We start from the raw sequence: 21,349 nt of genomic DNA, 5'->3' as shown, positions 1-21,349 counted from the left end.
TAATAGTATGCAGCCCTTAGAAACATTTGTATAAAGCACTATATAAATGTTGCATATTATTAGTATTTATTGTTCAGTGAGAAAAGTTAAGAAGAAGATTGAATAATGGAGGTTCTAGTCTAGAATAATGTCAGGTTGTGGATGTGTAATCCCAAGGATTCTCTGAATGAATGTGAATGTTCTCTGTGATTATATAGGTCATGCATAGATGATTAATTATATGTGATCCTGTTAAATATCACTTTGAGCTTATATCCACTGAGTCTACTATTGATGTTCTAATTCTTAGATCATCTGATAACGTCATGGCCACTTTGGCATCTATCAGAATTGGTCCTTTTGTTGTTTGGTCCAATCATCACGTGGTCTTGCTGTCTAATGCCCTGATGGTCAAATTTCCACTTCGTCAACTGACTTTTTCTCACTTTCTCAAATAATTTTTTTTTCATAAACGGTCAATCCAACCCTATAAAATAAACGTAAGATCAGTTTATTTCCACCTGGTCAGCTGCCAATTCGTCCAATTACCAATTCATCTACTGTCATTTGGTACACACTTAGTTCGTCTACTATCCACATGGTCTAATTGCCATTTCGTCTAATAACCAGTAGATCCAATAGCCATTTAGTCCATATACTATTCGGTCTAATTAGAATAAGTGTTAATTGGGCAAAATTAATTAAAAGAAAATAGGTTTTAGACCAACTGCTTATGAGACGAAATGGTATAGATGAATTGGTGATTAGACCAAGTGATTATTGGATCAAATATCTGTTAGATGAAATGTTGATAGACAGATTGGCAATAGACGAATCAAAAGTTTACTGTTGGATTAAGTGGATATAAGACAAGACAGTAACTGGGCTAAGTGGAAATTGTCCAAATGGTTAGTAGACAACTGGTCATCGATAAAATAGATTTATACCATTTAAGATGATGAGATCAAATGAAAAGTAGATAAAGTCTATAGAGATCAATTTAATGTATTTTAGGCATACTCATTTATGTTATCTACAAGTAATAAAATAAGAATTAATAAAATTTTGTAATTTGGTTTTCATGATTTTGATTCGTAGGTCTTCATCTAGTACACCCAAGCAAGAAGGAGAAACGTCAACACCAAATGTACCTCCATGGAAGCAAGAATTAATGAAGAAGAAGAAACCGCCAGCACCCTCACCGCCAAGCAGTGAGTCTCGATTGTCCCCTGGGGCATGTTTCACAAAGCTGTTCATAAAGTTACACAGGACTTTGCAAATGAATAGAACATGGTCTTCGGTTGTAAATAAAAATTTCCATGTGATGTTCACCGACTGTGTAATCAGATGCAAAGATTTTCAGGAGCTTATAACATTTGTCTGCAAAAATCAGTGCCAAAACTTAATTCCCTTCAGCTATAGTTGTTATTTAATCTTCTGAGATTGAAATTCTTGATGTGATTGTGAACAGTAGTTGTCTAAACTTTATTAGGGTATTAGGAAATGCAAACAAACTGTGTTGCACATATTGTTTTATTCATTTGGCACAAAATATGTTTTTTTTTTAAAGTCATGTATAAATTGCAAACAGCTTCTTTACTTGTCGAAAATGAATATTATATTGCAATTGATTCATGCTCATGGGTGAAATTAATACAAGGTGATTTGGATTTTATTTTATTCACACCTTTTTTATCTAAACTAACCATTCTTATTGACAGTGATACTTTAAATGTACTTCCTTGTATAGTGAAGACAGGAGCCTTCAATAAGCCTCAAACTATTACGATTTGAAACATGATCCTATGGTAGGGTTTCGTGGCATGTTCAGATGAATTGATATTGTGCAGCCCTCTGTATTCAATTATACAGTATTATTTTTGGCACAAATCTGTAAGTGTGAATGAGCTCGCTGAGGGAATTACAAAAAACATGCAATTTTGTGGATGCATTCAAATTGTTAAGAGAAAACATTGAGAGAGAACATTTGGAAAGGAGTAAATTTTTCTAATGTACTGTATATTGGAATAAATGAAATTGCTTCCCTATCATTTTTCTCTCTTCAATTTCCTATTTCATTGCCTCATGATTATGCTATGAAAGACAAACAGTCCATATTGATATTATTTTCTTGAATTTTAATGTATGACTTTTTTGTTTCATATAAAGTGAATAAAAATATGATGAAATTGCAAAAATTAAGCTCACTGTTTCCCATCATGAAGAAAATTAAGTAATCTTATGTACACTTAATATATTTTGTAAGAAATAATAAAGCAAATTTATATAGAAAATATAGAGCAAATTTACCTAATGTAACTCAAACTGTTCATCATGTTTGGTCTCCGATGTGGATAATCCACCAAACAATAGTTATATTGCAATAGTGAATGAAAGGGAGATAGGATAACAGAATGAAAACCCTTTTTATCCAATTTCTATGGAAACTGAGTGATTGCCATGTGAAAATTATGGACATTGCTAATTGAGAACTCAACCAGGTTTAATACAGGCTGTTTATGAGTGTTCCCAGTCTACATAGTCTATCTTAATCATGTATGAATGCAGCCCTCTCAAATCCTAGGATTCCTAATCACATTTAGTGTCTGAGGAAGTATCGCATTATGGATATAAAGAGCCCTTTCGTTCTCTTCATTATTAATTACTGTCAATTGTTTGGTTCATTAATGGTTATATCCTGTTATGGGAATCTCAGTGATATTAGGTAGGTTTCTTAAAGTTGTAGTTCAGAAATGTTGACCCTGTTTACTTCCGTTCATTGTGAGGTCTATTTTACCTACATACATTCACAAGCGTGGTGAGGTGATATTTGCTTGTGCAACAATTGCTCCTAGAAACCAAGCGTTATATATTTTGTATTTTATTATTTTTTTTTTTACTAAATTCACATTCTTTTATTGCATTTTTTTTGTCAATGCTTGTTTATGCCTCTTTATTTTTAGGGTATATCCATGAAAACATACTTGACAGGTGCAACACTTACTCATTTTTACTAAAATGACTCTATTTTATTTTGATATTTTTTTTGTCATGCAACCAATTTGTCCAAGCAATTTCCTCTTTTTTTTCAAGGAGACTAAAGTATATTGATCTATGTAAGAAATGATTTTTAAAGCTCAAAATTATTTTTTTAAATACTTTTCTTGTAACAGAGGTTTCCCTTTAATCCTTCATCTTTCTATCTCACTTTGTAGATGTGAACAAGTCACCAGTCAAGTCTCAAAACCTGCCAAAGTCACCTACCAAAACTCCACCTGCTAAAACTCCAGCAAAGCCCCCCATTGCCAGAAAACCAGGCCTTGCTGCAAAACAAGATGAGATCGTGGATAAGGGCTCTCCAAAACCATCCAATGAGGTTAGCACAGATAAGGTCTCTGCCAAGCCAACACAGAAGCCTAGTTCAGACAAGAGCTCAGTGCTTAAGAGAGAAGATGAAGGGAGGGACGAGATGGACTCCAAGAAAATCAAACTTTCTCAGGTTTGCATCATTTTCCTGTGTAATTTACAGACCTAAACTCTAGCAATTATCTTTTGGCTAATTTTCCATGTTTAGTGTCACTCAGATTTCCACTTCTGTTTCTTTTGCTTCACATTAAAAACAACACCATTTTCCTGTAACACAAAGCTTAGTTACTAATCATGTGAATAGTTATGATTTATTGTTTCCAATGAAGGGTAAAAATAAACGTTGCTGAGTGGGTGAAAAAAACAAATATAAGGTGACTTTGTTTTCAAAAGAATGTTTTGTCTGAGGCGCATGTTGGTCTGCACTTTGACACTTGAAATCATTCTTAAAGATATCGTTCTGAGTTGATGAATGTTCAAACTTCCACATAATGAGTTTTTAAATATGCATCAGAAACAACAATGATGATGGTAGTAGTAGCATCAGCTATGACAATCACGTAGCCTAACACTGCAATAGTTTATCAGAAGTCTCCAAGTGTTCTTGCAGTAATTCAGCAGTATTACATTGGCTTTAGGAGAGTAGGTAGATATTACTCGCTCTGCATATCAAAGAATAAATTCTTGGAAAATCCCAGTTCACCTCACCTTGGGTTTTGTGAAGCACAATACAGAGGTATTATCAGGGCTCAGGATGTGCACACATTGTGTGCGGGAATGACTGATTGAATCCGATGACCGGGTAATAATATATCTGTAAAGCGCTTAGACAGGTCGTTCCGATGTATTAAGCGCTATATAAAAAAGCGGATTATTATTATTATAATGGGTGTATCTGATGATCATTGCATTACTATTTAGATTTAGTATTGTTGTTTGTGTGTTTCAGAGTATGGATTCTACATCAGATGAGGAAAAGATGGAAGTGATGCAAGAGGTGACAACAGAAGAAACTCCGAAGCAAAGGCTGGAGGATAGCGAGGAGAAGGACGACTGCCATGGAAAAGATGTCGAGATGAAACCAGAAGAAGAAGAGAGGGAGAAAGAAAAAGAAGAGGAAAAGGAGGAGGAAAAAGAGGAAGAGGTGAAAGTAGCAAAAACTGAAGAAAAGAAAATTATTATTTTAACCAAGGATGAAAATTCTGAGACAGAAGAAAGCAAACCATTAAAACCCAAAGAGCATAACGAAACCATAGTTACAATGAATGGCAACAGTAAAGATACTGTGAAAGAAAAGCAGGATGAGGAGGAAAATAGGAAGGGAGGGGTAAATGTAGAAAGGAAGAAAGATGAGAAAAATGTCAAGAAACCTGCTGTCATCATTCCAAAACCAAAAACAGATAAACCAAAAATTGAAAAGGAAGGTACAAGCCCAGTGAAATCTGCTCTGAAAACAGACTCTAAGAAAGAAGAGCTAAAAGAGGAGAAAACGCCAGAGAAGAAGGTCACCATTGTGACGAATTCCGATAGCAAGGTGGAAAGTACCAAGAAAATAGAACAAAAGAAGGTGACTATCGAGACCAAGACTGAGGATAAGAACAGTGATGACTCAAGCATGCCCAAGTGGAAGCGGGAAGCACGGGAGAGGATGCAGAAGCGAAAGATGTCCGGAGGCAGCATTGTTGTGAGTCTCTGACTATACCTTGGCACGGTGTTCTATGGTTCTTCTATCTCCCTTTGCACCTTGACCCCTCTGTCATTCTTTTTCCATACCACCTTGCTGTTGTGGAAACTCTCTGTTTCCTTGTGATCGGTCTACCTTTATGGATTGATTCTATGACATGTGCTCTGGTGACAATTGCTCCTTAGGAATATCAACAAATCTGCAAAATTTTACCAAATGTAAAACTTACCTTCAGACCTTACACTAGCTTCTGATCATTATCCTCAATAATATTTTTGAATCGAAAACCCCAATTCTTGTCTTGGGGAAATAAATACTGGAGTAATTGTCAAAGGAGTGAGTGTCACTTCATCCCTTTTTTGCCTCCAGACTTGCATGTCTTTGCACTGTATTGGTTGCTTGTGCTACTGTGCTAGTCTGTCTGTCGAAATCTTTGCCTTCTTGATTTTATGATTATGTCCAATCCTTGTCTTCTCCCCTCTTTCACTCACTCTCTATCTGTTCCTCCCTCTTCTTTCTCTGTCTTCCAACTCCTCGTGTTCCCTCACATCTCCTCCACTGCCTCTCGCTCTCTCTCTCATTGTGTGTCTAAATAGTTATGTATGTTAAACTCTGCCATTACATCATTCATTACATTTCTTCATGTGTCTTCAGCCTATTTGCTGTGCCCTATCCTATCTTCCAAGTTGATCTTCAGTTGCAATAATCCTGTCTGCAAACTTATATAGCACTTTCTTTCTGTCCATAATATTACTCTCTCTCTCTCTCTCTATCTCCATCATGTTTTCTAGTGACATCTTTCCCTTCCCAACAGTCATAAGCATAATGGTATCACAGTCATCTGTATATATTTACCTCATTTGCATGCAGTGGTCTATTTGGGGAAGTTGATGCTTGGGGCATGGGCAAAAATCCTCCTCCTCCCCCCCCTCAACATGGGGATGGTGGAGCAATCGCTGGATTTGGTGATACATATTGTCTTTTGTTGTTCATGTTCACTGGAATCTGTTAATGGGAGTGTTGGGTGGCGGGTGCTAGAGAACCCTGAATAAATTTTCATTAATCTTGTATTTTTAAAATAATTGCATTGTATTTTTTTTATATCTTTCTATTTACATAGCAGATTTATGACAGAATTATTGAAATTTACTTTTTTTTCTGATTACTCACTTGCTTCACTCACCCACAATTTGCAGGGATATTGCACTGTATTACATGTAATAAAAGCAGATCCAGCAAATATTTTTTATTTGATTTGCTACTGTCTGTGCTTTACAGTTAAAAACATGTATATTTGAAATAATTTGCTGATTTGCCTTTTTTTACCCCTAAAAGTGGCACCCCCTCATGCCCCTCTTCAATTTACCGCTGTTTGCATGTGAGATTTTTTTTTTTTGCATTTTGCATGCATTCTCCCTTCTAATTCTTAGTTTTTACGATGAGGATAATGAAGAATAGAGTGTAGAAATGTGATGTCACAGTCATTTATACCCGTTGTAACTCGGCCTGGACCGTTAAAAAAAAACAAAAAAACACAGTGTCTCAGATGGGTTACTAACAATCAGTGCTAATGCACTACTACATGTCTTGTGCAAGGATTACTTGTTTGGCCACTGTGCTGTAAAAAATAGTGACATCATCACCTCCACACTCTATTCTGATCACAACATGTAATGCATGCCATTTTCAATTCTCTTAATTTGTAATAAACCTTGCTCTTTTGCCTGAGAAACTTTCCACTTTTCCTTTTAAAAAACCTGGTGTGCCTGTTTTGCCTCCTCGGTCCATTTGTTGTCCATTCGTCTGTAAATCCTCTTTGCACGTTGATGTTTATACAGCTCAAAGTAGGTTTCAATACTATTAATGCTTTTTACATTAGTCATGTACCTTGCCACCAGCTTTATATGTCAATCGTACAGTATCTGTGGACATACTTTTACTCCCTCTAAAACTTGTTTTCTTTGACTCATTTGACATTCTTTTGTGTGCCAAATCTTGGATATCACCATTTCAAGTGTGTGGATTTTCAAGTGAATGCCTATACATTTCCCCTCGCCTTTTTCTTGGTCATCCACAAGTTTGTCAAACTTCTGCACATCATGTGTTGTGTAACATGGGGTATGTCTTTTTATACTCTTGTTGGTTATTTTCCTGGTATTTAATGTTCTGTGGATCGCACATCAATATCATCACACTCCCTCAAGATGAAGTTCTGTTGTTTTTCATGATATAAATTGCATAATCACATGTCTGTTGAAATAGTGCACCTACATGTATGTTATAGTAAATTACTCTTTTCTTTTCCCCCATTTACTATTCATTTTCTTTGTTCTGCACTGGGCATTTGGTATCTTATCATTTTGTCTCCATCTTCTGGTAAAGTTTTATCATCTCTTCAATTTGCATTTTGCTTTCATATGCACTGTTGTCTTGCGCAAAAAAAATGGTAGTGAAGTTGGTTTACAACAAAAGCTGTTATTTTTGTCACTTTCATTTTCTAAATGTTGAATAAGCTTGCACTTTTGGATAATATATCCAGAACTGTAGAGCAAATGAAGCAATGCTAGCTAGTAATGTATCAACAACTTCATTCATTGTATGATACAGACTGTATGCCATCAACATTTTCATTAGCTTATGCAAGATTAAAGTTGTGTTAAGTAGTTTCATGTTGTTCTTGATAGTTTTTCTTTTGCTCAAAATCAAGTGATAGTTTGCTTTCCAAATGTTCTGTTATTTTGTACAATGAAATTACATTGGGTTGAAAATCAAAAGCTAAACATTGCTTTGAAGCTATTGCAAATCATTGCAGAAATTTTTGCTTTTATTTGATTTGAAGTCAGTTGTATTTACCAATGCACAGTACTGCTATATAATATTTTTGATGTTTCCTGTGATGCTCAGTATATAGTTTGCATTTCATTGTTGTGGTAAAGATCTGATTTTTTTTTATGTGAGTTTTATTCTGTTTCTCAATCTTTCATATCATTATTGTATTTGTTTGATTGAATTTGGTCCTTTCTGATTTGTTAGATATATGTAATATGAAATTTAAACTGTTGCATTGCTCTGAATTCAAGAACATAATATTCAAAGATAGATATGAAAAGACAATTAAAAAAAACTGATGGAACTTCCTAGTGGAATATTAAACAGTGCACATTTTATACAGCACAATAAGTACGCAAAGATAGGATCAGCACAGTTCAGGTTATTTTGCCAACGAATTCAGTAAGATGTGTCTAAGATGTTCAGGAAAATTAAGTATCTCAACTGGTTTGTACTCAAAAAATAAATTCTTCTTTACAGTAATTAACTAAGTAAATAATTTATTTGAAACATAGATATGAATATTTGTTTACACATTTTGAAATGTTTATTCTTGAGTTATTTGTTTTTTTTTTCTTTGGGGGATGTAGTGTGAATGAGTTGTATGATTAAGGCTAATTTAGAATTTACAAAATTCATTATACGACAACATGTCTCATTCATGTATGAGTATAGAAAAGTGCATTGTTCTTATTGTGACATTTAATCTTTGCCCCTTTGCAGCCCTTGAGGTCACCCAAAGAAACAATAGAGACCACTAACAACAACACTCCACAATGGAAGAAAGACCTGGTAGAAAAGAGGAAACTGTATCCTAGGATGCCCTCTCTAGACAGCGAAGAAAAGGGGACTGTAGAGTCACAGAAATCAGAGAAGGTTCTCAAGAGACACACAATAGCAGCAGGTAATAAAGTTGAAAAAAATATATATCAAAAGATTATTAACATTGATAACAAATTCTTCCATGAATGTACACAGGATCAGGAGGGGAAGGTGGGGTAAGTTGTGACACTTTTTGCATTTTGCATGTTAGAATTGATATGAATAGTACTATTGTAGAAATAAGTACCTTGCCTTTAAATTTGATTCTTGGGAAAGTTTTTCACCTACATATAACTTTCTACCCCCACACTGAAAATCATCGTGACCTTTGAAAAAAACGATGTCAAATGGCTCAACTTGCCCCATATATGGGGTAAGTTGTGCCACCGTCTGGGGGTAAGTTGAGCCACAAAAACTATGTACAAAATGAATAAGGGAGAACCAGCATGTCAATTTTTTGTTTAAAGTCTTTTCACTTGCTAATTCTCTATAATACTAACATCCTTTAAAAGGAAAAGAGCAGTCATGTAAATTTGCTCCTTTCAGCCTGCATTTCAATCGATTTTTATGGTTTGTTTGCTTTTAAGATACATTACCATAAGAATTATCATGGCTCAACTTGCCCCATGCTGTTTGGCTCAACTTACCCCAGTCCGAACTTAGTGCGATAATTTTGTATCCACACATTTATTATGCATCTATCATATAAAAGACTATGACAAGAATGAAGATCCATACCTGGACTAACAATGTTGTTATCATGTCTTTACTATATTTAAAGGCGTGTGTGTGAATAAAGTACTTATCTATTTCACACTCTTTTTTACTTTTTTGGCTGAAATTCATACTTTTCCCTCTAAAAACTACTTTTTGTTTCAAAGTGGAAAACAATGTGGTGGGGTTAGGGTTATGCTATGGGTCATCAATACATGACACCACCACGTCTGACTCATTCATTATTGGCCTGGGGCTGGTGGCTCAACTTGCCCCTATGCTCAACTTACCCCGCCTTCCCCAACACCTCAGTTATTAACTAATCTTCCAGTGGGCCCTGCAGTTTTGGAAGAAGGAAAATGTCCCATGTGTAAAAGTTATTTGGGATTCATCTGTTTGGGATGGAGTCCACGATGTCTAAATCATGAGGCAATCATACTACCACTTGTGTACCATTGTTATGTGTCTCTGAGTTACCTTGGCCTGTGGTCAGTGGTTCTATTCTTTAATTATTATACAGTGCATCCCACAAAAAAGGAAACCCGTTTTCAGAGATAAATTTCACAATTATTAAATATGTATTCATTATAAATTAGGCATGTCTGGTAAGAGTGAAATCTCTTCTTTAATTTTAGACAAAAAACAAAGCAAAGTGTTCGTGCATAGCAGAATTACAAACAATAAATATTTTGGCATATCAGAAACCATTTGCGCAGAAACTAAAGTGTGAGTCGTAATACACTCTCCTTTATAGGTCAGTGGTAGAAATCTAACAAAGAATACAAAAGAAATGCTAATGACCTAATGTCGAATAAGCATAATCGTCCTATCATTATCCAATCTTGTTTCCTGCACAACCTGAGTTTGATATCAAAATTCCAAACTCTTATTGCTCATGAATGCATGTGTGTCTCAAAGTGGGTATCAAAATATATAGGAAAAACCCAATTTTTGTAATGTGACTGAAATATTTAATTGATATTAGTTTGAATGAAAAAGACCTGTGAATCCTGGTTTTCTTTTCTGTGGGAGGCTCCATATACTATGATTGTACATCATTACTTTTTTAGAGTAAATGTTGCAATTAATATCTGTAATAAATAGCTTTTGTATGATCTATGAATAAACATAATCCATTTCATAGAGGGGTTGATTGATTAATTCATTTCCTAATATATCATTATGTCAATTTGTGAACATTAAGGTATTTCTCTTCCACTGTTTGTTATTGACTTTTCATTTGGTTGATATAATACAGATGTTCCAACCATCAGCGTGCCAGTAGGTCATAAAACAGGCACTCCAACATGGAAACAAGAACTTGAAAAGAGGAACGCTCGTCTGGCCAAACATCTCGCAACCAAGGATGCAGGTAATTATTTCTCCCATCCCCGCCATCGCTTAATCTACCCCCAATGCACCCCAGCCCAACGTTTCTGAGAAAGCCAATAAATTCAATTTCCACTCAAATTGTTGCTCTCCTTGTCTGTGCACCCAATAGCTCTTTATTGTTGAAGAAAATGTGCCCCTTATTAAAATCTACATGTATGAATAGTCACGTCTGTTGATCTGATGCTTCGCAAGTATCTTCAGGCAAATAAACTACATGTTGGGCTGTGTAATCACATAACCCAACCATTCAAGAAAACAGACCCTTTCATGCTGAAAAGTTGCACTATGTGAATAAGGTATCCCACAATGGTGTGATGTAAGCGGTTTGAGGGGGGGGTACTTTCAATTCTCAACCTATCTTAATGTTTAAGGCACACTGATAGTCTATTGGGAGTCATAGGTTGCACATCTAATGCTGCACTCTGGGTTATCGAAGGCAATACCAGAGCTACCAACCATTAAAAAAAGGTCATAATTTTTATGATTTTCATGTTAAATTACGCGATCGTGCCATTGACCGTAATTATTATGCTTTTGTGGTAGAGTAGGTATGTACACATTTAATACACAGTGATACATTGCGCAGTGGCAACATTTACTTGCCTGACTAGACAAGCTAGTGCTTCACAAAAGTTATGCAGCACTCTGGATCAATATTCCTGACAACCATCCTGTAGAGTTGGCAAGTTGGCAAAACTTGCAATTTATGCGCATTCTGCATCTGTTCTATATATTTATATTACCTCTTCTAAGAAATTCAAAATACCGTGCAGAATTTATGAAATTATCTCAGAATTATGACTTTTGAGCTTCTGGATTATTACTTTTTCTTTTAAAAGGTTGGTAGCTCTGCAACACTTGCATTTCACTCTTTTCTAGTCTTATGTCACTTGCATACCTTTCTCCTAATAACTTGATTTTTCCCATGTGTTGTTGAAAAAGCATTTTGCTCCAAGTTATGGACTGAAAAATTGGCATATAGAAGCATCTCAACTTTTCTAAAAAGCAGCTTCATCAAGTCATATAGAAAACACCATTGATGACTTAATTTAGTAGTGAGGTGTTTATCTTTTGATTACTGATAGTTTTGTTAGGATACTGAAAAGAATATAGCTATGTTAGATATACATGGAGTGGTAACTACTTGTGATTCAGAAAACCAAGTGTTGTCTTATTTATATAAGTAGACTCGTAAATAACATAATGTGAATGATTTTCTCCTGTTTCTTTTTTAATCTCCAACTTGTCTTCTCTTCTTGATTGTTTCTATCGGTTGAAGAAACTAAATGATTCTGCGCATCCTGTGAAAGCTAATTACCTTTGCTCTTTTCAAACTTTTCCTCCTTTCCCTTCACAACCATCCCTCTGTGCACCCAACAACCATCATTGTTTGTTTTTTTTTCATATTCATTTCATTGTTTATTTGTGCTTTTATGTATTTGTTTATGTTTTTACATATTTATGAATCTTTTGATTTGGAAATCATTTATTTACGAAACCTTAATTATTGTTTACATCATTCATACTTTGTACATGTACTTATTCTCATTTCTCATGCTATGTTTTTGTATGTTCATTATCATTTCCAACACAAAACGTGCACTACTAATCCATCTTTATTTGTGTTGATGATTCCTGACCTATGTCACATTACTGTCATTAATACTACATCTTCCATCATGACGTCATTCATTCCATCTGTTTGCAAAATAATTTTCTGTTTAATACCACACATCTGTTTCTGACCACACCCGTTCCTTGCACCCCTAATCTGCTTTCTGTTACCCTCATTCACGGACCACACCCCCTCCTATGCACCTCTCACCCACCTCCGCCGCCATTCACCCTTATCCCCAACCATCTGCACCACATAACCTCCCTCGTTAGGTCCAGGGATCAAGACTCCTATTGATGGTGTAAATCAGCAGCCAGTTCCTGAGCTCTCTAAATGGTATAAAAAACTCTTTATTTAAAGACCCAGACTGGAGCTAAAAGAAAAGTTGAGAAATGGGAAATATATCAGCTACATAGTACAGCAATGTAAGCTTTATGCATATACACCACTTGATAACTGAGTATTTTGCTTATTAAAAGAAAAAAAACCCCTCAAATTCATGGGTTTTGACATGTCTAGATGGCTTTATTGTGCTTTCACCAGCCTCTAGACCTGTAACGTCCTGTTGGGTTAGAAGAGGTTGTGATTATCTTGGTTTGTACACAAAACTGGATGAGTTTTCTGCTTTTCAGATTATGAATTCAATTACTTTTTTTCAATTTGCAGAAGAATATGGCACTGAAAATTATTCAGTGCTCAAATGGATGGAAACTTACAACTCTTCACTAGATTTTTGTGATTTGTTTGTTTGGTTTTATTGGGCCGAAATTGCTATGTCAAGAAAAGTTGTACACATAATCTGAGTGCAAATACAATTGGAACCCTGCGCCAAATAAGCCAGAAATGAAATAGCAAAAAGTAGTCAAAAGCTGTAGATTTCATCAATTCACCCTTGTAGGAAAAGATACTTATTATACATCTATGTGATATAGGTGAAGAATATGAAATGCGTAATCTGAAAAACGGGAAACCCACCAAGTTTTCTGTGTACAAACCTATGAAATAACAACGCTTCTAACACAACATGATGTCACAGGTTTTGAGGCCTGTGAGAAACACAAGAAAGTTTTCTTTTTCTTTTCAAAGCCCAATAATTGGAGCAATTCTTAAGCAAAATGTTCAACTGGTAAGCGGTGAAAATGCATAGAGCTTGCATTTCTGTGTTAGATAGTTATTTAATAATTACGTAGTTCATAAACTTGCGATCAGTAGATGATTTGTCAATTTCACTTTTGGTCCTGTCTTGGTCTTTAAGACAAATATGTTGTATCATAGAAAAGGCCTTCTGTGCATCATCAAAAAAAAAAAATATGTGTACTGTAATATCAAATCTGTGATGGTAAGCTATTGGGCACTGTTAAGCAACTAGCAAAAGATAAGAAATTATTGAAATACACCGTACATGTTTACTTTTAAAAATTGACCATATCAAGTATTTTAGGGCCAAAATTTCCTGTCTCATTTCATTTTTTCCCCTATTAGAAAAAGAAGTGGGTGACCTTGTGCCTCACAATTCAATTCAAAAGAATTTGATTTGTTTGACTTGTGTACTAAAATACAATAAACCATGAGAAAAGAATAACAAATTCCCATGTTACTTTTCACTCTTCCATCTTTAATAATTCCCATCTCTTTCCCTCTTCCTGTTGACAGAGCGAGACAAGGATTAGTACAAAGCTACATGGATTCATGTCTTACACAAGAAGCGGAAGTATCCCCACGCAGGAATAATGGTTTGATCCAGTTAATGTAGCAAAGTCTGAGTGTGGCATGATCCAAGTGCAAGGTGGGGGTGTGTGGTCAAGGGAAATTATTCATCGCTCTTAGAATATATCTTTATAATCATTGTTGCTGTTGATTGCAGTGAGCTGCTTCAAGAGTTCCATTTGAAAGACAAAGATTTCAAGGAGTTGCAATCAATTTTAAGGAAATGAAATTGATTTGAATTAATAGTATTTTAAGATTGATGAACACCCATCCCAGTTGTAATGAAAGAAATGATATGGGAACCGAAAACTGCGCTGTTAACCTAGCTTTGTTAATTAAATTTCTATTGATTCATTCCTTTATTTATTCCTCACATCTTATGGACAGCTTCTTTATGTATATGTCATTAAAAGAGAAACTATTATCATAAGAAATATTGGAGGGACCAAAACAGTTCATATAACAATTTATCAGAAAAATATTTATGATTAAGTTAGTATGATTACTGTAAATCAACAGGAAAATGATGAAACCTTGAGAATATAGACAAATTGCACCATTGATATCTTAATGTGCTCGTACACTGTGTTATCAAGGGTCAATGTGAAATGCAACCAGATTACCGAGTATTATTATTTTTTGTTACCCTTATGTGGGAATGCAGTGTGGTTTGGCAGAAAATCATAAGGCTTGTGTTGGTGTGTAGCTTTCAGTGTTTATTTTGCTCTGGGAAAAATGAGCATTTTGTGATTATGCAGGATACATGTTGACAGCTTGATGTGATTATTCCTTGGGTATCACCTACAATGGATAACTCGTTGCCTACTGGTACCAGATGGTCGTTGAACAAAGACTAGGGGGATTGTTCAGTAGTCAACCAGATGATGCCTGTACAAAGGCAATTGAATTCTGGACTTCACTAGTGAACCGGTTTAGTTCTGAGCTCTACAATTCCTGTGATGTATCACAGAGAAATGGTTGCATAAACAATGCATTGCCGACAGAGGATATCCAGGGGTGCAGGAGGTATCCCTTTAACCTTGTACATGTCACTGTATGACCTTGTATTATTGTGTATATTGTGCTAGAGATTATATTGGAATTCTTCTCATGGTCCTCCAGGGATTAGGTCAGGGTCAGAAATGTACAAAATGTGTATAGATATATTATGCATCAAGCCATTTACTTGTAGTAGAAGTCCATCTCCAGTTGAAAAAAAATGAATTTTGCCTGTTCAAATTTGTAAAGATGATTATCTTCTTGGTGTCACCTGTGCCTGGGAGGCGAAAAGTGAACAATGACACTGACCCGCAGGTCTCTCCCAATATAACTGATGGGGGGGTGCAGGTGGACTACTACTACATCGGGGTCTCCCCCTACTATATGAATAGTGCAGTGGGTTCTTAACATGCAAAGGTGGTGACTCTCTTTTACATGGGGCCTCCATTTAATGTCCAATCTGACGGACGGATATCTATACGAAATTCAATTCTTTTCTTCATGTTGCAATGCAAGAAGTGAAGAAAGACAAAACAAAAATATGTTGAGGTATTATATTTCTGATGTCAATTTTCTGAATAATGGGTATTACACCTTTTGTATTGTAACATTTTCCATACTGGACAGGACCATGCCCCTATGATATAGGACCCCTGATCACATTACATTTAATTTTTTTTTCTTTCTTTTAGGGAGAGTCAGATTGTCAGGTCCAAATATAGCATTTTTCTGTATTAGGTTGTTGTATTAACTGTTTTAATATTCTTCATTTATTGTGTTTTGGGTGTATTTGCCATTTCTTCACTCTGCTGCCAGTGTTTTTTTTTCCTCAAATCAAATGTAAAAACTCCTGCCATTGACCTACGGAAAACTGAGCTGTCTTTTTACGATATTGAAAGGAAATTGAAAAGCACTTTTAAGAAAAATACCACTGCCTTATATTCAAGATAAGGGGCTGAACACCATAAATCAATTTTCATATTTTTTAAATTACAAATTGTTTGGTATGTCACTTCTTTTCATCATTGATTGGTAGCAACACTGTTTGCATTTTTCTTGTTATACCTGTTCTCTCATTTGTCACTTTTCTTAAATTGTCAAATTTACTTATTACTTTGATAAATTGCAAACTTTGCCAGAAGCATGGCCCCACGTGTTCATGTAGACACACAGCACTAAATGAATTACTGCCAGTTTATATCTGAATATTACATGGTGTGTAGAAAAAAATGTATCATCTACATGTAGTATACTGAGTGTATTAAAAAAAACATCAGAACTTCAGTGTCTTCGGGGGGGGGGGGGGGGGGGGGGGGGAATGAGATTAGTAGTGACATGAGAAATTATATCTCAGTTGATTACATCTTATTAGCATTTAAATGGAACATTGGTCATGTTTCTCAGACCATGCACAACTGAATGCCATTATTTTGAAAATATTGTTGGCAAAAATAACATGAACACTGGATCAAAGTAAATTCCCAAGAACAGCTCAATTGTATCTGTGATTTTACTCTGTTTTTCTTGTAAACTTGCTCGTCTTTTTTCTCAACTCTGCATGGTCACTTATGTTTTTTTTAAGTAATGGAACAACGGATATTAGTATTATCATCTGTGTCCTAAATGTCATGTGCCTTCATGTAAATACATGGAAATGTGTTGATGGAAGTCCTTGTATTAAAGATATGTGGGAGATGTCTCGGTATGTTCATCTTCTACATGTACTTGAATGTCAGTGCCTTAGGCAATATTTAGAAATTCATGTCATTGTGTCTCTACATTAAAAAAAATATTTTTGGAAGTATTCCATCTATTTAAACAATGGAGTCTTTTTATTCATCCATTATTGTTAAAAAAGTAACAAATTTAAGTTGTTACTTTCAGTGGCATTTCTTTTCTTTTTTTCTAAAAGGGCATTTGCATTGTGCATTAACCATGTGAATATCCTTTACATTAATTTGATTCCAATTCAAAAAAAGTATTTGAAAGCAGCAACTGCATACCAATCATTTTGTAATAAGTGATTGGAACAGTTTTGCTGATTGCATTCAGGCAGTTTTACATAAATATAAAATTGGTCATTTTGCCTCCGAAGAAGATTCTGCTAGGATCGAAAGCTTAGGCCCCTTTTGACTCTCTAATTTACTCCATTGGCTGTTTTTTAGATAAGCAGTTTTCAGCAGCTTCTTTTGCCAAATATAAAATTGGACATTATAACTTATAAACTTACTTCTCTGCAAGTCTGAAAAGCACAAAAGTTTAAAAACAAAGTGAAAATGAAAACCAGCTTCTTATGAACATTGCTAATGACATTACTTAATCTTACATTAAATATAGATCCCCCCCATTTAAGTTGATGTACATGTACTGTTCGTAACCCTGTGGTAATTTTTTGCTGTTTTTATTTTCCCCATATGCTTCGTTTATTCAGATTTTAAAGGGAAAGCATCTCTTTGTGTTTATCCGTATTAACCGATTTACCATGAGTCTGAAGTAAATATAAGTAGAGTACAGGTACATGTAGGCAGGGTTAGCGTTACAGGGACGGGCAGTGAGTTGGCAACTTCCCCTCCTAGTTTTCAAGCAGTAAAAGAAAAAGAAAGAAAGAGGAAAGTAATGAAGAAGAGTTTAAAAAAGAAAGGTCCGATTTGTAGTGTATAATGTGTTATTTTCTTGCATTGCTTTAACAGATTCTGTGTATATTCCCCCCCCCCCCAAAAAAAAGAAGCTAGAATTCTCAATCTCTATCAATTTTACATTAATTTCCTCAAAAATATTTCTCCACAAAAAGAATATTTCCATTTGGTATCATTGAAACATTCCTCTTATACATCTTATACAGTTGATTACAAATAGCTCTATATATTGTAAATTTCAGGTTGTATAATTCTCTCAACATTCTCCTCATTGTCTGTATATTTTTGCTCTGTGTGTGATTCTAATGTGTCCGATCTCTATAGATGCTTCTCTTCTTTAGTTTTATGATTTGTGTATATTTTATTGTAACCCATAGTTCTATATACATATATATGCTTTATAAGTAGATGCTTCTGAACAATTATTGTAGAACTTTATTGGAGATTATATAAATTTATGAAATAATTATTGCTGGGTTATCCAAAAGTAATCAAGTATTTGTGTTAAAAATGATTATGTGAGAGATGTATGTGGCATGTAGCCTTGCGGAGTCATTATTTTGATCACTTCTAATAACTATGAAATTGACACACCTACAATAACAAATACTTTTTATGAAAGGGCCTCTTCATTAGGTCTGTACAGTGCAAGAAAAAAAATTTAAGGGGGAAATATGTCATGAACTCCAAATCATTATGTGTGGCTGGAGAGAGTATCTTTTGCCAAATAATTGTTACCACAATTATGTAGTATGTGCTAGTACTTGGATGATCAAGAGGTATTCTTTACAGTGATGTAAATTTTGATTTGCGCCAAAGTAAGGCATGAGTGCAATGAATGCAGATGTCAATGTCATAATCCTAGAAGGTTTGTATTAAAATGAATTTCAAATCACTTTTTCAATAATTTACATTATAGTTGTTTATAAACACTTTTTAGTATCAATTCTCAAGTTTATTTGATCGAAAATGGATTTGCAAATATGGTTACTAAACTCATGTACGATTACGACATCATTGGCATTTGGAATTATTCATTATAGTCATGCCTTTACTTTGGCACAAATCAAAATCTACATCACTGCAAATAATACCTATTGATTATCCAAGCATGAAGACATTCCACAGAAATTTGGTATTCAATAATTTTTGAGAAGATACTCTTTTTAGTCATATAAAATTATAGTCATGCCTTACTTAGGCACAAATCAAAATCTACATCACTGCAAATAATACCTATTGATTATCCAAGCTTGAAGACATTCCACAGAAATTTGGTATTAAATAATTTCTGAGAAGATACTCTTTTTAGTCATATAAAATTATGCATTCATGACATTTTTTTCCTTAAATTGGGGATTTGTGAGGTGTCAAGTTTTTTTTTTTACGCACACGGTATATTAGCTTTCTGTTATTTGTTTTTACATTTCATGTCCTTTGTGTGATTTCACACTTTTCCTTGTCCTAATTATACATGTAGTGAAGGAATGTGTTTATAAGGATATCCGTGATCCAAATGAATATGATGGTAAATTATGTTGACATGAGTAAACTATTTTCTTTTCATTCCGAAATCCAAATATCTTGATGCATATTTCTTTCTTTATCATTCCTATGATGCCATTCCAACTCCTATTATTTTTTTCTTTATATAATAGCTTTGTGTATTTCAGCACGCTGAATCATTCTTTCTCAATTTACAGTACCTCATGTCTTACTTAAGATCATAATTGTGAAGGTGGAATGAAATAACCATTTGATTGAAAGCATTAATAGTGATTTTCAATGAAGTTGCCGTATTTACATGTAGCAAGCAAGATCATGTGTTATGCAGTTTTGATGTAGTGTAATGTGTTTTATGAGTCATATTAGTATTATGTAATTTAATTGTTGCACATTGCACAAGAAGACTGTAGAGGTTACGATACATGTAGGTCAAGAATGGAAAAGTGCACAGGTGTTGCCATAAATATTTACTCGCTAGTTATTGGCCAATAGGGGGTGCAAGCGAAGGGCACCCTTATTGCTTGTAATAAGACACCTCTACCAATTTGATAATTGGAGGGTAATCTTTCAGATTTTCTAAATATTGAAATTATGTGTGATGGGAAAAATGATACATGTATATTGTTTCTGCTCAAGACTAAGGACCGAGTAACATTCCCAGAAAATTATTCAATCTTTTATCAGCTTTGCTTTGTTAATTAAAGATTTTTTATCAGTTCTATTCGAAAAGTTACTGAAATTGCACCATTTCATTGGTAGTGGGAAAATTTGTTCTAGATTTCTAGTTACCGATTACAAGTTTTATCAACAAGGGTCATTATCGTCACGAGTTTCTGAATGGCCCACAGAGCAAAAAACAATTCCTGTCACATTTACCTTTGATAGTGCATATTTCTTACTTTCATCGCATCGTGAAGGGGATGATCATATAAAATCGTTGCCTCTATCGTATTACCTCTCATGAATATGTGTAATTCATATACTGTAGTAAGTGATATCATGTTAAAGACATAATTGTATATGCATCTCCATGGTAGTAGAGTGATACATGTAGTCTGTTTAACTACCTTATCGGATCCAGGCGTGGCCTTCATTTCTTACGTGTTGAAAAGAAGTATTGTCACATCATCTTTTATAAGAAAAAAATAATGGTTTTTTGAAATATGCTTCAAATTGTGCACTTTCAAAAAAATAATAAATTTTATAACTGTAAAGTGTATTTAACTGGTGTCCTTGTAATTCTTCTGTATGTATGTAATTCTTGTTTCAATGTCATTCTTATTGTGGTTTTGAGACCTTGTTCATTAAAGAGTTACACATATGCTAAATTTGCCATTGTGGTAAATTCTATGGGATAAAATCTTAATGCACATTCAATATTAAAAAACGATTTGTATATCTTTCTACTGAGCAGCCCTTCGATACTTTTTTACACCCACATTTTTAATTTTTCTTTTTCACCCACATTCTCTTCTCTTCCTATCTCTCTCTCTCTCTGACTCTCAAAGACAATCATACCTTTCTCATTGCCCAGCCATCTTTTTCTTGTTTTCCGAGACTCCTATCTGTCGCAGCAGATTTTTCTTGTGAGTTTAACGAATGATATAATGAATGTCTTCACAAGTTACTGGAAGTTCCATAAAATATATATTTGTGATGATGCATGTAACAGCAAGTATCTGTTCATTAAATACAATTGACTCATTCACTAACAAAATATCTGGATTTTTTTTCAGCATGAAAGGCAATTCATGCTTTATCTACTGACAATGACATGATGACATCATATTACATTATGTCATGAATGTTTCTTTGCAACTGTAGTCTAGAGACGGTGATTTTAAAAAAGGCCATTCTTTTCCGTTTCTACAAATCTGTAATTCCGTTTCAATTTGATCTAAAAATGAAAATTATGTTTTGTCACTGAAAATGTACAAAGTAAAAACCTGAATTCCGTTTTGTGCAAAGGTGAATCCCATAAATTTTACATGAAAAGCATAAGAACCAAACGGAATTTACATTTTATTTACCGGTAAAACGAAACATCACTGCCCATGGTAGTACACTTTTTGGGACTAGGAGCAAATAATACATGATTAC

The 21,349-nt window shown here is 34.5% G+C and overlaps 1 protein-coding gene across 3 annotated transcripts in view; it reads left to right on the top strand.

The window, feature by feature from the left end:
- Window positions 1–14,936, top strand: part of LOC121408678 (titin-like) — a 45,100-nt gene extending 30,164 nt beyond the window's left edge. The window contains exons 10-16 of one of the 3 annotated variants that reach the window (XM_041600222.1): window positions 1,078–1,190; window positions 3,195–3,478; window positions 4,295–5,029; window positions 8,582–8,762; window positions 10,653–10,766; window positions 12,674–12,737; window positions 14,055–14,936. In XM_041600222.1, the coding sequence (XP_041456156.1) occupies window positions 1,078–1,190; window positions 3,195–3,478; window positions 4,295–5,029; window positions 8,582–8,762; window positions 10,653–10,766; window positions 12,674–12,737; window position 14,055 (1,492 nt within the window). In that variant the 3' untranslated portion in view covers window positions 14,056–14,936. Of the gene's footprint in view, window positions 1–1,077; window positions 1,191–3,194; window positions 3,479–4,294; window positions 5,030–8,581; window positions 8,763–10,652; window positions 10,767–12,065; window positions 12,173–12,673; window positions 12,738–14,054 lie in introns of those variants that run through there. The other 2 variants (XM_041600223.1, XM_041600224.1) reach the window with 2 other exon arrangements.
- The last annotated feature ends 6,413 nt before the right edge of the window (window positions 14,937–21,349 follow it).

This window comes from Lytechinus variegatus, chromosome 2 (assembly GCF_018143015.1).
Source record: "Lytechinus variegatus isolate NC3 chromosome 2, Lvar_3.0, whole genome shotgun sequence".
Classification (NCBI taxonomy): Eukaryota; Metazoa; Echinodermata; class Echinoidea; order Temnopleuroida; family Toxopneustidae; genus Lytechinus; species Lytechinus variegatus.
The sequence above is the reverse complement of the archived record's forward strand: the minus strand, read 5'-3'. Positions and strand labels throughout refer to the sequence as shown.